At 43.0% G+C, this 16,599-nt stretch overlaps 1 protein-coding gene and 1 non-coding gene across 2 annotated transcripts in view; both read left to right on the forward strand.

The window, feature by feature from the left end:
- The window catches only part of pcf11 (PCF11 cleavage and polyadenylation factor subunit), a 34,374-nt gene extending 18,010 nt beyond the window's left edge, over window positions 1-16,364 (forward strand). The window contains 8 exon segments of the mRNA XM_064938038.1: window positions 89-1,593; window positions 7,945-8,011; window positions 8,534-8,795; window positions 9,041-9,224; window positions 9,415-9,570; window positions 14,876-14,968; window positions 15,195-15,230; window positions 15,358-16,364. Of these exon segments, the coding sequence (XP_064794110.1) occupies window positions 89-1,593; window positions 7,945-8,011; window positions 8,534-8,795; window positions 9,041-9,224; window positions 9,415-9,570; window positions 14,876-14,968; window positions 15,195-15,230; window positions 15,358-15,573 (2,519 nt within the window). The 3' untranslated portion in view covers window positions 15,574-16,364.
- On the forward strand, window positions 14,632-14,765 carry LOC135515142 (small nucleolar RNA SNORA57). Its single transcript, XR_010451768.1, has one exon. It is a non-coding gene; the product is annotated as a small nucleolar RNA SNORA57 (small nucleolar RNA).
- Window positions 16,365-16,599: the final 235 nt, after the last annotated feature.

Genomic DNA, 16,599 nt, shown 5'->3' on the forward strand with positions numbered 1-16,599 from the left:
CTAAATGCAGCGCTTTATGACTTAGTTTGATTACTATCCGATGATAAATGGTTCCGGTTCTCATTTAGTAATTGTTTTTATTTCTTAGCTGGTGAAAGAGAGCGAAACTCCCCTCTCAGTGAGCGGCTGCCCAATCACAGACCACCGTACGATGAGAGGGAGGAGCCTAAGAGCGGCTACAATGCCCCTCCCAGGCGGTACGGAGGAGGTCCGCTGTCTGAAGACCATGCTGTCAAACCTCCGTACCCCCGTTACGATGACCCTCGCAAACACGACCGCATCCCCCCCAAACCCCCCAGTGGCCCGGTGCTCCAGAACTCAGTCAGCCTGGCACTGGACGGCCCCATTAGGAAGTCCCCGGTTCCTTTACCGGTACCAGCATACGAGCGGGAGCGCCTTTCCCCGTTACAGCAGATGGACGCGGCAGAGATGAGCCCTGTCCCGCGCTTTGAGAGCCCCAACAGCGAGCACTCGTGTGACGAAGGGCCCCTGGACACCCCCCCTCTACCCAGACCCCACCACCCAGGAGGACCCCCCCGTGGGCCCGTGCTCTCCTCAGTACGCAGCAAACATGTTGAGTCTCCAGGACACACCCCTCCTCACACCGCAGATGGCCCCCAGAGATATGACGGTGGTCCCAAAGGAGGACCACCTTCGCCACGCTATGACGGACCCCACAAGGGCACTCAGTCTGGGTACGACGGGCCTGGTCACATAGGTCAGCCTGGCAGGCCTCACCCTGGGGGCCGTTACGAGGGCGTCCAGGGGCCCGGTAGGTACGATGGACCAGGGTGCTCCTCACACGGCCCATCAAGGTATGATGGGCCCTACCCTCAGGGCCCCGGCAGGTTCGACGGCCCCGCTCTACATAAAGGACCAGAGAAGTTTGACGGACCAGGAAGATACGACGGCCCCTCCATGCCTCACGTTCCAATGAGAGGGGACCCACAAGGCATTGGGGGAAGGTTTGACGGCGGACCTCCGCAGCAAGGTAGGCTATCGGGGCGATATGACGGTAGATTTGACGGACAGGGGCCTGGGCCAATGCGTTTTGACGGCCCCATGCAGTCCAACCGCTTCGATGGTCCAATGAACTTCAACAGCTCCCATATGCAGCCCGGCCCTGGAAGGTTCGACGGACTAATGAGGTTCCAGCAAGGCCCCATGAGATTCGACGGCGCTCCCAACCAGCCAGGCCCGATGCGTTTCGATGGCCCAGGGAACCCCTCCACCCCAATGGGCCAGCCCGGCCCCATGCGCTACGACCCCCTGCCCTCTCTGCCCCCCCAGGGCATGCCCCCACGCTTTGACTGCCCCTCCGGCCAGCAGGTGTCTCCCAGGTACCACACCACTCCCAACCTGCAGCCCCCGCTGCGGCCACTAGGGACACCCATGTACGACCCAGTCAACCCCGGAGGCCCCCAGCAGTTCCAGACGTTCCCAGTGCAACAGAACGTGGTGGGCCAACAGGGGGCTAACTTCACGGTGTCTCCCGTCCCTGTGTCCCAGGCTGGGTTCAACAACTCCTACGTCAGACCTCCGTTCTACACACCTGGTGTGCCTCTGCCATCAGCAGGGAACATGCAGCAGCCGGTGAGAACCTCCTCTTGATTTAGGACATAGGGGATGAGTCCCAAATGTCACTCTTCCCTATTTATTGCACCACTTTTGACCTGGGTGCTATTTGGGATGTACACCACAGTGATTATCAGAAAGGTCGAGAAGGTTGAAAAGTACAATAGACTTGAATGATTTCATCAATTGAGAAGATTTCATATTTGTGTTTGTACGTGCACGTGTGTATCGTTTGGTGTCTTTGTGTATTTAGTGTTTTTATTAGGCTCACACTTTTATGCACTAATGCTACTCTGTCACTATAGTCAACACATAGCTATCGCAACGCACAGCACTGCTCTAACCTAAACCGCATTCAATCATACATTCTCTTTTACGCCATCAGATTCATACACTTTAACTATCCTGCTTATGGGTCGTTCTATAAACAATGGGGCCAATGGGTGACATTGGGATACAAATTTCAGTTTGAAACTAAAATAAATCAACAAAAACAATCATATGCAAATTAGCCCTTTACTTCACTTATACAACAAGATAGGATTATGCATCCTTGAATTTGACTTGCCAGTGTCTGTATGCACCCTGCTTGAAGCACAATTGTAATTTTCAAGGACCTCAATGTTATACAATTGTATAATTTCTGGAAATGTTCATATCTAAGCCTAATATAGAACCCCCCTCAAAAGCATGCAAAAGGTGTCAGTAGGTCATTACCATTTTAAGAATAAATGTTTAGGGCTTGCCAATGCATTGATATTATAATGATTACATTGTGAAATATGTGAGTGTGCACATTGCCTGGTTAAGTAGATTGGACACAACATTGAATGTCATCCTCATAATAAGCACACATGGATTTACTGCAACAGAGTAGCGCAGCACCCTTCAGCGGGAAACAAACTGATGTGGACACATCTGTCACACAAACTGATAGATGAAATCACAGATAATTATAAGGGAGTAGGAGTACATAAATTGACTACAATAATTACTCTAACTTTTAAACCACCAAACTGAGGAAATGTCTGATTTTAGAAAGGTAGGCCTATTCCATTACTTGAATTTCTGAGCTAACTTCAAATCCAATTTTATTTGTCACATGCGCCGACGACAACAGGTGTCAACCTTACAGTGAAATGCTTACTTACAAGCCCTTAACCAACAATGCAGTTTTAAGAAAAAATACCCCAAAAAATAAGAAATAAAAGTAACAAATAAAATAACAATAGCGAGGCTATATACAGGGAATACCGGTACAGAGTCGATGTGCGGGGGCACCGGTTAGTCTAGGTACTTGAGGTAATATGTACATGCAGGTAGAGTTGTTTAAGTGACTATGCATAGATAATAAACCCGAGTGGCAGGAGCGTAAAGGGTTGGGGGGGGGGGGGCAATGCAAATAGTCTGGGTAGCCATTTGAGTAGATGTTCAGTAGTCTTATGGCTTGGGGGGGTAGAAGCTGTTTAGAAGCCTCTTGGACCTAGACTTGGCCCTCCGGTACCAGTTGCCGTGCGGTAGCAGAGAGAACGGTATGACCAGGGTGGCTAGAGTTTTTGACAATTTTTAGGGCCTTCCTCTGACACTGCCTGGTATATTTGTCCTGGATGGCAGGAAGCTTGGCCCCAGTGACGTATTCGGCCGTATGCACTACCCTCTGTAGTGCCTTGCGGTCGGAGGCCGTGCAGTTGCCATACCAGGCAGTGATGCAACCCGTTAGGATGCTCTCAATGGTGCAGGTGTAGAACTGTTGTCATCTGCAAACTTAATGATGGTGTTGGAGTCGTGCCTGAGTGAACAGGAGAGGACTGAGCACGCACCCCTGGGGCCGTGTTGAGGATCAGCGTGGCCGATGTGTTGTTACCTACCCTTACCACCTGGGGGTCCGTCAAGAAGTCCAGGATCCAGTTGCAGAGGGAGGCATTTATTCCCAGGGTCCTTAGCTTAGTGATGAGCTTTTGAGGGCATTATGTTGTTGAATGCTGAGCTGTAGTCAATGAATAGCATTCTCACATAGGTGTTCCTTTTGTCCAGGTGTGAAAGGAATGCGTGGAGTGCAACAGAGATTGCATCATCTGGATTTTTTTGGGGCGGTATGCAAATTTTGAGTGGGTCTAGTGTTTCTGGGATAATGGTGTTGATGTGAGCCATGACCAGTCTTTCAAAGCACTTCATTGCTACAGACATGAGTGCTACGAGTCCTGCGGCCTTGTGAATGACCTATTTAAAGTTCTTACTCACATCGAATGCGGAGAGCGGGATCACACTGTCGTCTGGAACAGCTCATGCTCTCATGCATGTTTCAGTGTTACTTGCCTCGAAGCGAGCATAGAAGTAATTTAGCTCATCTGGTAGGATTGTGTCACTGGGCAGCCCTCTGCTGCGCTTCCCATTGTAGTTCATTAGTTTTCAAGTCCTGCTTCATCCGACCAGTGTCGGAGCCGGTGTCGTATGATTCGATCTTAGTCCTGTATTGACGTTATTGCCTGTGTCGCAGGGCATAGCAGGATTTCTTATAAGCTTCCAGGTTACTCCCACTCCTTGAAAATGGCTGCTCTACTCTTTAGCTCAGTGTGGATGTTGCCTGTAATCCATGGCTTCTGGTTAGGGTATGTACGTACTAGAGGTCAACTGACTGATGTTTCAACGCCGATACTGAATGTTAGGGACCAAAAAAGCCGATACCAATTAACTACAACAGCCACCATCGAAGCAGCGTTACCCATGCAGAGCAAGGGGAACAACTACTAGAAGGCTCAGAGCGAGTGACGTTTGAAACGCTATTAGCGCACGCTAACTAGCTAGCCATTTCACTTCGGTTACACCAGCCTCATCTCGGGAGTTGATAGGCTTGAAGTCATAAACAGCGCAATGCTTGACGCACAACGAAGAGCTGCTGGCAAAACGCATGAAAGTGCAATTTGAATGAATGTTTACGCATCTGCTTCTGCCTACCACCGCTCAGTCAGATACTTAGGTACTTGTCTGCTCAGTCAGATTATATGCAACGCAGGACACGCTAGATAATATCTATTAATATCATCAACCATGTGTAGTTAACTTCTTATGGTATAGGGGACGCTTGCGTCCCACTTGGCCAAAAGCCGGGGGAAATGCAGCGCAGCAAATTCAAATAAAATGATATAAAAATCCAACTTTAATTAAATTACACGTAAGATACTAAATTAAAGCTACACTCGTTCTGAATCCAGCCAACATGTCAGATTTTAAAAAGGATTTTCGGCGAAAGCATAAGAAGCTATTATCTGATGATAGCACAACAGTAAACAAAGAGTAGCATATTTCAACCCTGCAGGCGCTACACAAAATGCAGAAATAAAACATAAATCATGCCTTACCTTTGACGAGCTTCTTTTGTTGGCACTCCAATATGTCCCATAAAAATCACAATTGGTACTTTTGTTCGATTAATTCCGTCCCTATATATCCAAAATGTCCATTTATTTGGCACGTTTGACCAGAAGAAAAAAAAACAGCTTCCAAATTGCGCAACGTCACTACAAAATATCTCAAAAGTTGCCTGTAACCTTTGCCAAAAAATTCAAACCACTTTTGTAATACAATTTTAGGTATTTTTAAACGTTAATAATCAATCAAATTGAAGACAAGTCTATCTGTTTTCAATTGAGGACGAGAGGAAACTAACGCTACTTTTCAAGTCTTGCGCACTCTCAACAGCGTTACCTTTTTCCAAGATGGCCGTACTTCATTGCACAAAGGAATAACCTCAACCAAATTCCAAAGACTGGTGACATCCAGTGGAAGCGGTAGGAACTGAAAACAAGTGCCTAAGAAATATTGTTTCCCAATAAGAACTCACTGAACAGACAGACCTAAAAAAAAATATAAAAAAATATGAACGGGTTTTGCCTGCTACATAAATTCTGTTATACTCAGACATGATTCAAACCGTTTTAGCAACTTCAGTGTTTTCTATCTAAATCACCTAAAAATATGCATATCTTATATTCTTGGCATGAGTAGCAGGAAGTTGAAATTGGGCACACTATTTATCCAAAAGTGAAAATGCTGCCCCCAATACCTTAAGAAGTTAACTAGTGATTATGATTGTTTTTTAGAAGATAAGTTTACTGTTAGCTAGCAACTTACCTTGGCTTACTGCATTTGCGTAACAGTCTCCTTGTGGAGTGCAACGAGAGAGAGGCAGGTCGTTATTGCGTTGGACTAGTTAACTGTAAGGTTGCAAGATTGGATCCCCTGAGTTGACAAAGTGAAAATCTGTCGTTCTGCCCCTGAACAAGGCAGTTAACCCACTGTTCCTAGGCCTTCATTGAAAATAAAAATGTGCTCTTAACTGACTTGCCTAGTTAAATAAAGGTATAAAAAATAGTCACATCGGCGCCCAAAAATACAGATTTCCGATTTGTTATGAAAACTTGAAATTGGCCCTAATTAATCGGCCATTACAATTAATCGGTCAACCTCTAGTACGTACAGTCACTGTGGGGACAACGTCATCGACGCATTTATTGATGAAGCCGGTGACTGATGTGGTGTACTCCTCAATGCCATCGGAAGAATCCCGTAACATATTCCAGTCTCTGCTAGCAAAACAGTCCTGTAGCTTTGCAAGCCCCTTATATTTCTTTAAATTGCAGGTCTAACATGGGAAGCTAAATATATTTGGTATGTTATTTCATTACCTGATCATATTTTGAAGAAGCCCACTAGGCTATGTTGTTTTTTTATATCCTGAATAATTTGTTGGAATAGCATTGGGTGTTGTTCAGTGGTCTATTCTACACAATTGAGCACAGTAGACTGTGTCCAATCTGAGGCATGAAAACATGAACTCATTGCTTTTTCTGTTAAATCTGATGGTCAAGCAGACTACAACAGATGATCAACATCGATTTGCTAGGGATGTTTTATCCAATGTGGATCCAGTCACAATTATCTTCACCGGCGTAAAAAATGAGACTGAAATATTCTGGACATTCCTCACAAACACTTTTTTTCCCCCGCACTTCAGCTGTTGCATTGCATGCATTATCACAACAGATGTTTGTCACTTGACTATCATTCAGAACATTCCTTCCTGGATCAGATTATCACAATTTAATTAGTCTCCCGAGTGGCGCATCAGTTTAAGGCACTTTATTACTACAGACCCTGGTTCGTTCCCAGGCTGTGTCACAACTGTCCGTGATCGGGAGTCCCATAAGGCGGCGCACAATTGGCACAGCGTCACCCAGATTCTGGTAGGCCACCATTTGTAAATAAGAATTTGTTCTTAACTGACTTGCCTAGTTAAATGAAGGTTAAATAAAAAATCAGCTGGACGCCAAATGCGCATCCAACAATGATCACATCTATTTAGGTTTTAAGTATCAAGGTAAGGTGACTTTTGGTTATAAGCCTTCGATTTTGCAAAGCGAACATTATTTTCGATTTGTGTGCACATGAAGCAAAACAGTTTTCACCCCGTAACAACATGAGACATGAAATGTTACACTGCATTTCTGAGGTCTCTATACTAAAAACGGTCTGACAGCTATATCCAGGATTCTTACAGGGTTCAAGTTCGAGGTCTAATTTAACTTCATGCTTAATATATGGTATAGCAACTGCCATTAATCCACAGACACAAGTAATGTATTATGTCACATGTTTTATGATGGATAAATCTGTCAAGACGCCAACCATGATAAAGGGTTAATTATATATAGCTACGATCCCCCTTCTATCTTAATGTAATGGCATGGGGGGGGAATCTATGCGTTTTTATCAATGGCTTATCAACAGCTGTAACAAGTTGTCCAGTGAAAGAAATCCTCACTGGTGCCCTACTTTATAGAAATAAACAAAATGGTGAAACTCCATCTGATGCACTAAATGTAATTCGCTCCCATTCAGTTCATAAATGAGCAGAACAATTTATTGGATGGGGCTTCACCAAAGTCCTCCACTGATATAGAACAAAATATTTTGGCTCATTCTGTATTAGTTACCACCCACAGTGGGTTCTCATTACGGTGAAATGTAGCTTGGTGAAGCACTTCATAACAATTAAAAAGTCACATCATTCATATATTGAACAGAACAATTCATTGGATGGAGAGTGTTTCTCCCAGCAAAAGCTTCAACTATAGTTTTCACCTCTGCAATCTTGAATCTCTTAAACTTCATAATATGGGGCGTGACCGAAGTCCTTACTCTACTAGGGCTTTGCTTACAATTATTTTCTCTAAGCAGGCCCTGATATCCTAATGCCAAATGAAAATCTTATATTTAACTCAAACGCCAGATGTGCTCGGGAGGGAGAGGACTGGATACAAGCTATTTAGGTCAGTTGAAGGCTAAATGTCTGTTTTGTCCTTGTTCCAGATGAATATGCTTTCTAACCTTGGCCAGCCCTTCATCCCTCCCAGCACAGTGCCTTTCAACCAGCCTGGTAAGATCATGTTCACTTTTTTATTTCACCGAGATCTACTTTCGCTTCTCAATGTTGTTGTTTGATAAAGGGTTCTTTATTTCATGTTACAGCATTTGGTATCATGATAGTCTTTCATCCTCTGCATTTTGAAGGGATTCATCTTGCTTAGTTGATTAGAAATCTGTGAGAGTCCTGGATGACTTAAAAACAAAAATGTGGACATTCTCAATGTAAAAAGCATTTTAGTCCAGGAGTGCTTAATCTGGGTCTGTGAAACTGGCCTTCTGAGATCAGATGAATCGCATGTCCAGTATGAGTACCTATTGCTGTAAATCCGTCACTGGGTAAGGATCAAATCAAGTTTGTCATGTACAGCATAGTGTACGCAGTACAATTAACTGCTTACTTGAAAACACTCCTCAAACAGTGCAACAGATCTAAAATATACAATGAAAATAAAGTAAAGGGGGAAAAAACACACAATACAAGTGTTTGGTAATTGCTTTGTCAGTTGATTTCTGGTTTGTCATTCTTCTCCAGCTCCACAGTTCCCTCCTCCAGAGAGTCACTTTGGGCAGGTAGATGTTAACGACCTGCTGTCCAAGCTCATTTCCACCGGCATCATCTCTACCGGAGGCATCAAACCAGCTCAGAGTACAGACACTGCTACAGCACACAGCGGTACAGAGTCAGCCGCCACCCAACCGACCCCTCCCATGGTAGAAGAGGAGGAAGAGGAAGAGCAGGAGGAGGATGAGAATGTCCCAGACCTCACCGGCTTCGTCATCGAAGACATGAAACAGTACGTTTGCTGAAATGCACCATGCTGGTCTGATTATGAAGATGTCAATCTACCATTGACATCAATGAATGCTTCACTCTAGTTATTTATGCATGAGAATTCTCTAGTTATGTTTGTCCAGTGATCCTCTGAGTAATATCAATAAAATGAATGGTCCACATGTGTTCATAAAATGGTAATGTATTTGTCTTTATATGTAAAATGAATGACTATTAACCACTGGTTCTGTTTGTCCCTTTCCCCAGGCGCTATGACAGCGTGGTGACTAAGCTGTACACGGGGATCCAGTGTTATTCCTGCGGCATGCGTTTCACTGCCTCTCAGACAGACGTCTACGCTGACCACCTGGACTGGCACTACCGGCTGAACCGTTCCGAGAAAGACATCAGCAAGAAGGTCACCCATCGCCGCTGGTACTACAGCCTCACGGTAAGAGAGATGGACACGCACACACTCTCACCTTGTGTCTGAGCCACCACAGCTAGAACTACCTCATTGTAAAACCATTACCTTCTACCCCAATATGAACAATACCCACTCACACTCACTTTTTTACTGATCATGTTTTATCAAATTCTTTCTAACCCTTGCCCATCATCTGTCTCTTCCCTGTCCTCAGGACTGGATAGAGTTTGAGGAGATAGCGGACCTGGAGGAGCGGGCCAAGAGCCTGTTCTTTGAGAAGGTGAATGAGGAGGTAGTGCAGAAGACCCAGGAGGCCGCCAAGGAGAAGGAGTTCCAGAGTGTTAAAGCAGCTGCAGATGTGGTGGATGAGGTGGGTAGCAACATACACTACATGACCAGAAGTATATGGACACCTGCTTGTCGAACATCTCATTCCAAAATCACGGGTTGTAATATGGAGTTGGTCCCCTCTTTGCTGCTATAACAGCCTCTACTCTTCTGGGAAGGCTTTCCACTAGATGTTGGAACATTGCTGCAGCTACTTGCTTCCATTCAGTGATGGAAGTGATTTAGGCCTGGCTCGCAGTCAGCGTTCCAATTCATCCCAAAGATGTTCGATGGGGTTGAGGTCAGGGCTCTGTGCAGGCCAGTCAAGTTCTTCCACACCGATCTCGACAAACCATTTCTGTATGGAACTCGCTTTGTGCACGGGGGCATTGTCATGCTAAAACAGGAAAGGGCCTTCCCCAAACTGTTGCCATGAAGTTGGAAGCACAGAATCACCTAGAATGTCATTGTATGCTGTACCGTTAAGATTTCCCTTCACTGGAACTAATGGGCCTAGCCCGAACCATGAAAAAGAGCCCCAGACCATTATTCCTCCTCCCTACGTGCTTCAGCACTCGGCGGTCCCATTCTGTGAGCTTGTGTGCCTACCACTTCGCGGCTGAGCCGTTGTTGCTCCTAGACGTTTCCACTTCACAATAAAAGCACTTACAGTTGACAGGGGGGTCTCTAGCAGGGCAGAAATTTGATGAACTAACTTGTTGCAAAGGTTGCACTGTCATAGGACCCCATGTTAAGTCACTGAGCTCTTCAGTAAGGCCTTTCTACTGCCAATTTTTGTCTATGGAGATTGCATGGCTGTATGGTGGTCGATTTTATACACTTTTCAGCTAGTGATGCATTTTTGGCCAATACGATATCCAATATTTTCCTTGACAACAAAAAAACGATACCAATATAAAAAAAATAGTGACCTTTTAAGCATTCTAGTACAGTAAATAGTTAACACACACACATGGACGCAGGGGTCTCAAGGCACATCTCGGTGCAAGAGGCGCTACTACAGTCCCTGGTTGTAATCCAGGCTGTATCACATCCGGCCGTGATTTAGAGACCCATAGGGCGGCGTGCAATTGGCCCAGCGTCGTCTGGGGTAGACGGTCATTGTAAATAAGAATTTGTTCTTAACTGACTTGCCTAGTTAAATAAAGGTTACACACCACACTGACCAAAAGGTTATTTTGTTGGCATTTACGTATGTTCCCATTACCAGTAAAACATAATCAAAACCTATTTCTTTCACTTACTTGCTGTGCTGTTTCAGTTGTTTCATTCTCAACCAGGAATTCTATGGAACGCCGTTTGGGTCTTTGGTGTAAAAAAAGATACAAATAACACTATTTGATGTGTCAAATAACACTTTGACCAATCAGGACCCGAATATGACTGCACGTCACATAATAATTTAACATGTTCGTGAATTTTTTACGTAGTTATTACACATTGATTACACTATCACTCGTATTTCATATGTCACAACGATTCATCGATACGTATGCTATGATGCTGGTAAAGTTGTCTCGGCACCTACAGTGCTGGTCATAAAAGAAGCTAGCTAGCTCATTGATGCAAACAATGTTCTTCCCCAAAATCATAGCAAAACAACAACCTGTTTCAGTAGTTATAGTTACCTTGCTAACTATATAGCTAGGTGTCATCTAAAATAACCCTACTTTATAGTATTTGATTAATGGTGGTCGGACCCATCTATCATCTATCTACCCATCTAAGCTAGCCACAATAAGGATTAGCCACTATAGTGGACTTAGCGGTTAGCCTTCAAAATAAAAGTATGTAATTGAGAGTGATGCAAATGAATACAAATACAATTATGCATTAATTGAATAGATCATGCTTATCTAGTTTGGATTCTTATATAAAATCAACTAAAGATAATTTGTTAACCACTAACTCACCATCCCGGGTCCGGGAGCGTAATCATCAACTGACATTAATTAGCATAACGCAACGGACAAATATTCCTAGAAAATATTCCTATTCATGAAAATCACAAGTGAAATATATTGAGACACAGCTTAGCTTTTTGTTAATCACCCTGTCATCTCAGATTTTTAAAATATGCTTTACAGCCAAAGCTAGACAAGCATTTGTGTAAGTTTATCGATAGCCTAGCATAGCATTTTGTCCAGCCAGCAGCAGGTAACTTGGTCACGGAAATCAGAAAAGCAATCAAATTAAATAATTTACCTTTGATGAGCTTTGGATGTTTTCACTCACGAGACTCCCAGTTGGATAGCAAATGTTCCTTTTTCCCAAAAATATTATTTTTGTAGGCGAAATAGCTCTGTTTGTTCTTCACGTTTGGCTGAGAAATCGCCCGGAAATTGCAGTCACGAAAACCCAGAAAAATATTCCAAATTAGCTCCATAATATCGACAGAAACATGGCAAACGTTGTTTATAATCAATCCTCAAGGTGTTTTTCAAATATCTATTCGATAATATATCCACTGGGACAATTAGTTTTTCAGTAGTTGGAATAAATCAAATCAAATTTTATTTGTCACATGCACATGGTTAGCAGATGTTAATGTGAGTGTAGCGAAATGCTTGTGGAATAATGGCTACCTCTGTATTTTATGCAAGAATCACTCTGGGAGCATCAGGTGACCACTTGTGCAATGTAGCCCCTTACGGGTATTCTTCAACATAAATCCGTAAAACTACGTCAATGCTGTAGACACCTTGGGGAATATGGAGAAAAAGTAACCTGGTCGATAGCCCATTCACTGCTCAATAGGGAAGCATTGGAACGCGGCGCTTTCAAAACATGAGGCACTTCCGGATTGGATTTTTCTCAGGCTTTTGCCTGCAACATCAGTTCTGTTATACTCACAGACAATATTTTTACAGTTTTGGAAACTTTAGCGTGTTCTATCCTAAGCTGTCATTTATATGCATATTCAAACATCTTGTCCTGAAAAAATATCCCATTTACTACGGGAACGTTATTTTTCCAAAAATGAAAATACTGTCCCCTAGTCGCAAAAGGTTAATTTGACAAAAAGCTGTTGAAATCACACTGGATGTATTAGACTTTAGAATTGCATTGAGGGTTTACTTACTTCACAGCACAGCCTTATCTATGGATTGTGGATCAATGACATGGGGTATCAGTCTATTCCGTGACACCCAGAGAAACATTCGTGTCATAGTTCTTATTGCGGGACTCAACAACTGTGTATTGAGCCACATTTATTGTCAATTCCTGTGTATTGAACACGATTCCAGAGGAAAACCAATACTGCGTGGATGTTTTGGAGTCTGATAACTCTGAGGAGGATGTTGGGAAAAAATATATTGGGTATTGAGTAGACTGATACCCCCTTTCATTGATCCCCAATCCTTAGGTAAAGCTGTACAGTGCGATATGAATGTCAATACATACAATAGGCTGACTGGGGAGGTGACTGCACACAGTCACAGTCCCGCAACACTAATATTTGGGTAAACTCTGTTGTGCTCCATAAGTGTCACCGAGTAGACTGATACCCCATTTCATTGCTTCACATTCCAACCATGTTTCACATTATCTAGTCTAAACATGGCATAATTCCACCAATTGTAAACTTCTGTGTCACTTTCTGAGGTACTTTTATTTTGAAGGCAAACCGCAAATTCCACTTGTGCCTAATCCTTCTTGTGGCTAGCTTCACAACACGTAACCCAGTTCGGTCGAGCCTCACTAGCCAGATGAAGCTAGCTGGCTGCTTATAATGTTATCTTTGGGCAACAGGGTTAAGTGGCTGGCTAGCTATTTATTTTCATGAACTGAAGTTCAATTTCAATATGCGAACAACAAGTAGCTACCGAGCTAATACTTACAAGGATTGAAAATGACTGCTGTTTCTACTGGGTATTTGTTTTCAGGCTTGTTGTATTGTTGCTAGCTAGGTACCAAGCTAAAGCTAGCCAGCTACCTCATAAGTTGCAGTCGAACAAATAATGCTTTATTACCAACGCGGTATTGTCAACACATCGTTCTTGGCTGGTGTTTGCTCGTTTGCAGACATTTTTGTACAACTTTGACAGTGCTACTGATAGTTGTGGTGGCGCTTGGCTTGCATGTGCAAATTCAGAACACACAACATTCAGTAATATAACTGTTATTTAATGTGTCAAATAATTTTGTTTTTTTGACACGCAAAGACCCAAGCAGCGTTCCATAGTATGTTGTGACGCTAATAGCAGCGACGCTATTACTGTGTAACTCCGGTAGGGCAACATCTGAAAAATGGCTGACTTGGTAGTGTGTACCGGTGCTCGACCAGTTGCGAAAGCCAACATCACCCACAACAGAGAACGGTTGATTTGTCAAGGGCAATGAATTCCATTATCTTGGCGTTAATGGATTGTCTCGCTAGAATTTTCTTACTTTCAGATGACTGCTCGATTTGTTCACTGCTCGATCCACACAGCGGACATTGTGGGCTAGGTTAGGAATGCTGTGTTGGACGTGCAGCGCAAAATTTTATGTCCCTATGTTATATAGGTATGCACGTCCGCTTTGACGTTGGTTTTGCGCATCGCCGTTAAACTAGACCATCGGGCTGATACCGATGTTGGTGTTTTTAGCAAATATCGTCCGATTTCCAATTTGCACCGGTATATTGTGCATCCCTACTTTCAGCAACAGGTGTGGCTGAAATGGCCAAATCCACTCATTTGAAGGCGTGTCCACATACTTTTGTGTATGTATAGTTCATGTAAATATGGCTCACTCTCAGGGCTACAACCAGGGGTATATTCTTTACAACTGATTCTGTTGCACAACATTTATTAAATGGAAGCAAACGAAACCAGGAGGGACATACCTGAATTTGTCCAATATAAACTCTTGTTTTTTTCGCATAACGCAACTGTTTGGACTAATGGTTACATCCCAGATATCACACAGGGCCTCTTAGGGATACAACTGACTGTGTTTTCATTGGCTTGTACTAGTCTTGACGCATACGCCGCTCAAATTTCATTGGATCTTTGTTTTGTTGCTGTTTTTGCCATTCTAGAAGTTAAAACAACTAAAGTTTTAACCGTGAAGATCAACTTAGTTAAAGTTGATTGATCCTCCATTCTTGGCATGCATGCTGTTCCTTTGTGCTCGTGTGTATGTGTTATGGACGTAGAACAAGTCCAGTGCCATGGCTTCGGTGGCAGTGTTCCCTGTCTTCTGGTTCTATCCTCAGGCGCTGGGGCGTTCTCGTATCATGCTGCTGTAGCCTGTATATTGCCATATTATTTTAATGGTAGACACTGCACGTTGTCAGAATGTTGTAAGATTCCATTCTTTCCCCCACTGTCTGTGTGTAGACGTGTGATATCTGCCAGGAGCAGTTTGAGATGTACTGGGAGGAGGAGGAAGAGGAGTGGCACCTGAGAGATGCCATCAGAGTCGACGAGAAGGTGGGTGTTCACTAAAAAGATCACTCGTAGCATGATCTCCGACTCCTCTCTTAATGTACCAACACAGCCTGTGGATACATACATTGTACATACATTTGAAGAAAGACTGCCACTTAAGTACTGTGGTTGGCATGTATTACCTTAGAGGAATCACTCGTAGCAAAATTGTCCTTTTTGTGAAGGAAATACTAATCAAATATGTTTTTGTCTTTATCTTTTTCCACAGACATATCATCCTTCATGTTTTGAAGATTACAACAATGTAAGTAACCACTTGGTCACTTGATCTGTTTGTTTAGTTTGGTCTGTGAAATGTTCCAAATCTTTCTATGCTGCTTTAACTGGTCATTTCTCTTCCTCCTTGTCAATCGCCTTGCTTCTCCTGCCAGACATCTTCGTTCCTGGACGTCACCCCGTCCCCCATTAAGCTGATGGAGAACCCGCTGGGTGCGTTTATTAAACGTGAGAGCGATGAGGTCACTTCCTGCTGTGCTGCGGTGAAACAGGAAGTGGAGTCTTCGTTGTCGGAAACGGGCGGTGAGGCTCAAAATGTGAAGGATGAAGTTCAGGTGAAAATGGAGGGAGAAACGAGTGCAATTTCCTAAAAAAAAAAAAACAAAGAAAAACCATGCTGCTTTTTCTTTTCCTCTTTTACGGGCTGCTCTCCCTCCATTCCTCCCTTTGTTTTGTAAGGAAGAGGTATTTTTTATATTTGACCACCTCTGAGGCAGGGCCCTCAGCCATAACTTTGAATACATTTTTGTATTTGGAATCTGCCTGTGAATGTCAGGTGTTTTTTTGCTGTGTAAATGAATGAATGATGAATGCCTGAACTTAAACATTTTACCTTTGCAAAAATATGTACTTTTGGGGAAAAGATGTATGTAAAAGATTTAATTTATAAATAAAGCTATTTTTGGTATTCTTTTGTTGTAATATTGATAAAAAGGGGGTGTGACTTAAGAATCCCAGAAGATTGCTTTAATGAGTTTGTTCTTTCCTCCCAAGTAAAAAATAATTTGTGTATATATAAATAGATTTTGGTTGCCATTGAGGCAAGGAATTGATGGAGAGAATTAATGAATTACTAATTTGGCTTCTGAATTAGCCTTAATAGTAAATTAATTTCAAAAGTAGCAGTTAGCAGTTAGTTTACAAAAGGTAAGGAGGAATAAATTTCCGACCATCTCTCTACACTGCTGTGTACATACGGCACGACATGGCTAGCAACTAACATTTCTACACAATTCTGTGATCCTGCTTTCTAATTGCTTTCAGTTGGATATCTTTTTTTTTTACTTTTTTTGCAGGGTTTCTTTTTTTGCAGAGGTTTGAGGGGGGAAATGCAATTTTGCTTGGTAATGCGGAATATCCAATAAAAACAAATCTGAACATGTGTTTGTGTGAACAGTGATTGGCGTGGCTTTTCTGTATTGCTTCTCCCTGGTTTCCCCTACCCCTTATAGAAAGTTAGCTTTTTAATTTGTCACTTTGGCTTGAATTCTAAATAAAGTTCTCTAGAATTAAAGTAGTTTGTCTTTTTTCTTATTTCATGTGATTATAGATCATTGTATTTCAAATCTAGATTTATTGGTCGCTTACACATTTTGCAGCTGCTTATGTACCTAGCT

Source organism: Oncorhynchus masou, chromosome 26, assembly GCF_036934945.1.
Source record: "Oncorhynchus masou masou isolate Uvic2021 chromosome 26, UVic_Omas_1.1, whole genome shotgun sequence".
Classification (NCBI taxonomy): domain Eukaryota; kingdom Metazoa; phylum Chordata; class Actinopteri; order Salmoniformes; family Salmonidae; genus Oncorhynchus; species Oncorhynchus masou.